This window comes from Eriocheir sinensis, chromosome 36 (assembly GCF_024679095.1).
Source record: "Eriocheir sinensis breed Jianghai 21 chromosome 36, ASM2467909v1, whole genome shotgun sequence".
NCBI classification, from domain to species: domain Eukaryota; kingdom Metazoa; phylum Arthropoda; class Malacostraca; order Decapoda; family Varunidae; genus Eriocheir; species Eriocheir sinensis.
The window spans coordinates 6928608-6935155 of NC_066544.1; the positions used below are offsets into that span (position 1 = coordinate 6928608).

Genomic DNA, 6548 nt, shown 5'->3' on the forward strand with positions numbered 1-6548 from the left:
GGAGAAATAGAAGGAGAAGAAGAAAAAGATGAACTGAGTGAGAGAAAAAAGAAAAGGAGGAAGAGAAAGATAAATTTTAGTGGATGGTCAAGGTCAACGTCATGCAAGAAGCATCATATGGACGCATTTGTTTCGAAATTTGATGAAATTCTATTTTTTTGGAAACAGAGAGAGAGAGAGAGAGAGAGAGAGAGAGAGAGAGAGAGAGAGAGAGAGAGAGAGAGAGAGAGAGAGAGAGAGAGAGAGAGAGAGAGAGAGAGAGAGAGAGAGAGAGAGAGAGAGAGAGAGAGAGAGAGAGAGAGAGAGAGAGAGAGAGAGAGAGAGAGAGAGAGAGAGAGAGAGAGAGAGAGAGAGAGAGAGAGAGAGAGAGAGAGAGAGAGAGAGAGAGAGAGAGAGAGAAGATAAAAGAAGTGTGAGTAAGTAGGGATGTGGAATTCCTTAGCTCCCCCTCACTCAGTCCACCCACCCTAATGACGGCCACCTCCACAAGGCCGGCCGCCTCGTACTCCACCGTGCCGGGGTAGGCGATGGAGTCGTAGCGCGTCAGCTGGTGGGAGAAGTCGTACCAGTTCTGTTGGAAGAGACGGGTGGGGTTAGGCGTCACCTGTGTAGTGAAGGCAGGTGAGGGGGGGAGGGATGTAGGTGGGGTTAAATTAGGTGGAGTGGATGCAAGAGGATTTAGGTTAGGAGGGGTGAAGGTAGATGAGGTTAGATAAGGTGGGGTGGAGGTTGCTGAGATTAGGTAAGGCGGGGTGGAGGTTGATGAGGCTAGGCAAAGTGGGGTGGAGGTTGATGAGGTTAGTTAAAGTGGGAACAAGTGGGGTGGAGGCAGGTGGGGTTAGGTGAGGTGGAGTGAAGGCAGGTAGGGTTAGTTGAGGCCTGCATCGTCACCTCATCCCTCACACGTATCAACCCCATATCCCTCTAACTTTCCCTTCTGTCCCTTCTTGCACACAGCCATAGGGAGGTCGAGGGGTCGTCTTATACCCTACACCTTCTATGCTTGTTGGGGTTGCACGTAGTACCAACCCCGTATCCCTCTAACCCTTCTTTTTTGTCCTTCCTTCCTGCAGCACCAAGGAAGTCGAGGGGTCACCTTACCAGCACTGTTGACGTGTACTCCTGGTTGTGGCTATTCGAGCTGTACCCCGTCACCTCGACCCTCATGGAGAACGCATTGGTCAGGGCTTTGGGTGGATCCTTCCCCGCCGGTAGCCCCTCGCAGTACACGCCGCTGGGGATCTGCAGGTGAGCCAACAGGTAAGCCAAGGCACAGGTGTTCAGGAAGGGGGCGCTGGGGCAGGTGTGGCGGTGAGGAATGCGATCGGAAGCCTTAGAACAGAGGACAGGTGTGTGTGGCGTGATTTAATGGCCGAGTGGCGGGGAGGGAGATGGCCTTAGTGGGTATGATAGGCGTGCGTGGCCGGGGACAGGTGGGAAGAGTGGATGTGGTGGGTGTGGGTGGAAGGGAACAGTTGGTAAGAGTGGGTGTGATGGGTGTAGGTGGAGGGTGACGGGTGCTAAGGGTGAGTCTGATGGGTGTGGGTGGAGGGTGATAGGTGGTAAGAGTGGGTGTGATGGGTGTGGGTGGAGGGGAACAGGTGGTAAGAGTGGGTGTGATGGGTGTGGGTGGAGGGGAACAGGTGGTAAGAGTGGGTGTGATGGGTGTGGGTGGAGGGTGATAGGTGGTAAGGGTGGGTGTGATGGGTGTGGGTGGAGGGTGATAGGTGGTAAGGGTGGGTGTGATGGGTGTGGGTGGAGGGTGATAGGTGGTAAGGGTGGGTGTGATGGGTGTGGGTGGAGGGTGATAGGTGGTAAGGGTGGGTGTGATGGGTGTAGGTGGAGGGTGACGGGTGTTAAGGGTGGGTGTGATGGGTGTAGGTGGAGGGTGACGGGTGTTAAGGGCGGGTGTGATGGGTGTAGGTGGAGGGTGACGGGTGTTAAGGGCGGGTGTGATGGGTGTAGGTGGAGGGTGACGGGTGTGGGCGGTGTGATGGGTGTTGGTGGAGGGTGACGGGTGTTAAGGGCGGGTGTGATGGGTGTAGGTGGAGGGTGACGGGTGTTAAGAGATGGTGTGATGGGTGTAGTTTGAGGGTGACCGGTGTTAAGGGTGTGATGGGTGTGGGTGGAGGGTGACGGTGTTAAGGTGGGTGTGATGGGTGTAGGTGGAGGTGACGGTGTTAAGGGGGGGTGTGATGGGTGTCGGTGGAGGGTGATGGGTGTTAAGGGGGGGTGTGATGGGTGTAGGTGGAGGGTGACGGGTGTTAAGGGCGGGTGTGATGGGTGTAGGTGGAGGGTGACGGGTGTTAAGGGTGGGTGTGATGGGTGTAGGTGGAGGGTGATAGGTGGTAAGGGTGGGTGTGATGGGTGTAGGTGGAGGGTGACGGGGTGTTAGGGCAGGTGTGATGGGTGTAGGTGGAGGGTGACAGGTGTTAAGGTGGGTGTGATGGGTGTAAGTGGAGGTGACAGGTGTTAAGGGTGGGTGTGATGGGTGTAGGTGGAGGGTGACGGGTGTTAAGGGTGGGTGTGATGGGTGTAGGTGGAGGGTGACGGGTGTTAAGGGCGGGTGTGATGGGTGTAGGTGGAGGGTGACGGGTGTTAAGGGTGGGTGTGATGGGTGTAGGTGGAGGGTGACGGGTGTTAAGGGTGGGTGTGATGGGTGTGGGTGGAGGGTGATAGGTGGTAAGGGTGGGTGTGATGGGTGTGGGTGGAGGGTGATAGGTGGTAAGGGTGGGTGTGATGGGTGTGGGTGGAGGGTGATAGGTGGTAAGGGTGGGTGTGATGGGTGTGGGTGGAGGGTGACGGGTGTTAAGGGTGGGTGTGATGGGTGTAGGTGGAGGGTGATAGGTGGTAAGGGTGGGTGTGATGGGTGTAGGTGGAGGGTGACGGGTGTTAAGGGTGGGTGTGATGGGTGTAGGTGGAGGGTGACGGGTGTTAAGGGTGGGTGTGATGGGTGTGGGTGGAGGGTGACGGGTGTTAAGGGTGGGTGTGATGGGTGTGGGTGGAGGGTGACGGGTGTTAAGGGTGGGTGTGATGGGTGTAGGTGGAGGGTGACGGGTGTTAAGGGTGGGTGTGATGGGTGTAGGTGGAGGGTGACGGGTGTTAAGGGTGGGTGTGATGGGTGTAGGTGGAGGGTGACGGGTGTTAAGGGTCATATTCCGAAACATTTCACTCTTGCTCACATATTTGACAAGGCTTTCGTAGTAGTTTTGGGCATTTCCAGGGGTAGTTTTATAACCCTGGTAGTAGTCTGACCCTTCTTCTGTACCATGAGCCTAAAAAAATCACTCATTAGAACCCGACTGATCTCCTTTTCGGCCTGAGGAAGTAGTTGATGGGAGAGGTGGAAGCGTTTGACAGTACCGACCTAAGAGTGGATGTGATGCGTGGGCGTGGAAGGTGTACGGTGCGAAGAGTGGGTGTGATAGTGGAGGATGAGGGTGTAAGGTGAGCTTCGGGAAACGGGATTCATGCATTAAAGGGAACAAGTGTGTCGCGGAACGTGATAGCTGGGCGGCGGAAAAGGTGAGAGGGGCGGTTGGGCGCTGGGGAGATTACGCCAGGTGTGTGTGTGTGGGGGGGGGGGGGGGATGTGTGTGCGGGTGGGGTATGGGTGTGCGTGTGCCAGAGCGTGTATGTATGTAAGATGTGAGTATCAAGACACCTCTCCACCCGAAATTGACCTCTCTTTTGGCCATTCTTTACTTGTCTCTTTTATAGGACCAGCGATTAGCGGTCTTTTTTTTTCTACACTTTCTTTTTGTTGCCCTTGAGCTGCTTCCTTTGCTGTAAAATAAAAAATATATGGGTCAAGGGGAGCTCGGGATTACATTGACAAGGTTATATATATCTTGAAATAGTGGATATCTAATTTATTCCTTACATTCAATTAAAAGAAAACCTGCTTATGATGGAAATCCACGTACAGTAAATGAAGCAGCTCAAGGGAAAAAAAATAAAAATAAAACAAAACAAAAGAACCCGCAGACAGCTCAATGTAAAGTAGGTCATTGTAGCTACTTTGTGACTGATGATTTGGGGCCGCGAGCTATTGTTTGTATTGCTTGTGGCTGAACCGGCCGTGATAGGGAGTCGAGTGGGTATTACAAGGTGTAGCAGGTGTGATGGGAAGGACGTGACGGGCATGAGGTGTGTGGAGTGAAGGGATCTGCGTTAGGGGAGAACTCGACGTGTGTTATACAAGGCTGTGACGGGTATGAGGTGTGTGGGGTCGAGGGATATTCGTCAGGGAAGGGCTTGATATGTGTTATAGAGGGACTTGACGGGTATGAGGTGTGTGGAGTAGAGGGGAGAACTTGACGTGTGTTATAAAAGGACATGACAAGTGTGAGGTGTGTGGGGTCGAGGGATGTTCGTCAGGGAAGGGCTTGACATGTGTTACTATATAGAGGGACTTGACGGGCATGAGGTGTGTGGAGTAGAGGGGAGAACTTGACGTGTGTTATAAAAGGACATGACAAGTGTGAGGTGTGTGGGGTCGAGGGATGTTCGTCAGGGTATATCAGGGGTGTAAACTGAAGGGATTTGCGACAGGGGAGATTTTTTTGTGTTATGGTCTTTTAGAGGGACAAGTATAAGGTGTGTGGAGTGAATGGATTTGCGACAGAGGAGATTTTTTTATGTGTTATGGTCTTTTAGAGGGACAAGTATAAGGTGTGTGGAGTGAATGGATTTGCGACAGAGGAGATTTTTTTGTGTTATGGTCTTATAGAGGGACAAGTATAAGGTGTGTGGAGTGAATGGATTTGCGACAGAGGAGATCTTTTTGTGTTATGGTCTTATAGAGGGACATGTATAAGGTGTGTGGAGTGAATGGATTTGCGACAGAGGAGATCTTTTTGTGTTATGGTCTTATAGAGGGACATGTATAAGGTGTGTGGAGTGAATGGATTTGCGACAGAGGAGATCTTTTTGTGTTATGGTCTTATAGAGGGACATGTATAAGGTGTGTGGAGTGAATGGATTTGCGACAGAGGAGATTTTTTTATGTGTTATGGTCTTTTAGAGGGACAAGTATAAGGTGTGTGAAGTGAATGGATTTGCGACAGAGGAGATTTTTTTTATGTGTTATGGTCTTATAGAGGGACAAGTATAAGGTGTGTGGAGTGAATAGATTTGCGACAGAGGAGATTTTTTTGTGTTATGGTCTTATAGAGGGACAAGAATAAGGTGTGTGGAGTGAAGGGATTTGCGACAGAGGAGATTTTTTTGTGTTATGGTCTTATAGAGGGACAAGTATAAGGTGTGTGGAGTGAATGGATTTGCGACAGAGGAGATCTTTTTGTGTTATGGTCTTATAGAGGGACAAGTATAAGGTGTGTGGAGTGAATGGATTTGCGACAGAGGAGATTTTTTTATGTGTTATGGTCTTTTAGAGGGACAAGTATAAGGTGTGTGGAGTGAATGGATTTGCGACAGGGGAGATTTTTTTATGTGTTATGGTCTTATAGAGGGACAAGTATAAGGTGTGTGGAGTGAATGGATTTTCGTCAGAGGAGGACTCAACGCGTGTTATGCTTTGTATCAAGTAAGCTTGGTGGAAGAAACCCCTACTATGCGGCAGCTGTAGAGTGTATCCTCAACTTTACCCTTGCCTTTGAATGCGAATGCGCGGTAGGTGAGACATAATGGAAAATAAACTATATCAAGGAATGGCAGTTACGTTACGATATTTAAACATGATAAGAATATAAAGGTCAAGAAAATAAAATAGAATAAAGTGTAACAATGAAAACTTTAAACATTTTGCGCAATGGTTGTTATACTGTTTACTACCAAGTGTTTTCTACTCTTTCATTCTCTCCTTTTCCTTTTCTTTTCTTTTGAAGGGGAAAAGAAGGATGGGATAAAACGTTATAAGCACCAACAGCATCCGCTTGAGAATCGGAAACTCGTGTAGGTAATATGAAAGGGGAAATATAAGGAAACACACCCAACACTTAAAGGGCAAACACAGCAGGCCACAGAATTGATATGTACAGGTAAAACTGAAAGGGAAAAAGTATAAGTAAACAAGCACAACACTTCAGCAACAAACATATATAGCAGGCCACAGCAATGATGTCTAGAGAAATCTGAAAGGGGAAAATTACAAAGACACAAACACAGCCGGCCACAGAAGAGGTATTTAGGTAACATGAAAAAGGAAAATTACAAGGAAACAAACGCAACACAGTCAACAAACATAGTAGGCCACAGACAAGCCATTTAGGTAATTTGAAAGGGGAAAAATGGGAGGAAACAAACACAACACTTCAGCAACAAACACATCAAGTCACAGCACCTCATAGGCCCATCTGACGTTCTCCGACCGCGGGTTCTCGTCGAAGAGGCCGAAGCTGTAGACGTAGTCGACGGGGAAAGACTCGTAGGAGCCTTGGAACGGCTTGACGAGGCCATTCATATGCATTCTGATGGGACGCTCCCTCGGGTACCCAGGGCCCTCAGACACGCGTGCAGGATCTGGAGGGAGAGATGAAGAAGGCGTAAGAAGCGATGTAGGAGGAGTTGTAAAAGGGGGAAGAGGA

General features: G+C 50.0%; 1 protein-coding gene across 1 annotated transcript in view; it reads right to left on the minus strand.

Annotated features, from left to right (window-relative positions):
• LOC127007676 (uncharacterized) overlaps nt 1-6548 on the minus strand; it is a 31693-nt gene that overhangs the window by 11347 nt on the left and 13798 nt on the right. The window contains exons 5-7 of the mRNA XM_050878885.1: nt 6305-6483; nt 1102-1242; nt 467-571 (exon numbers count right to left, since the gene is read on the minus strand). Of these exons, the coding sequence (XP_050734842.1) occupies nt 467-571; nt 1102-1242; nt 6305-6483 (425 nt within the window). The remainder of the gene's footprint in view (nt 1-466; nt 572-1101; nt 1243-6304; nt 6484-6548) is intronic.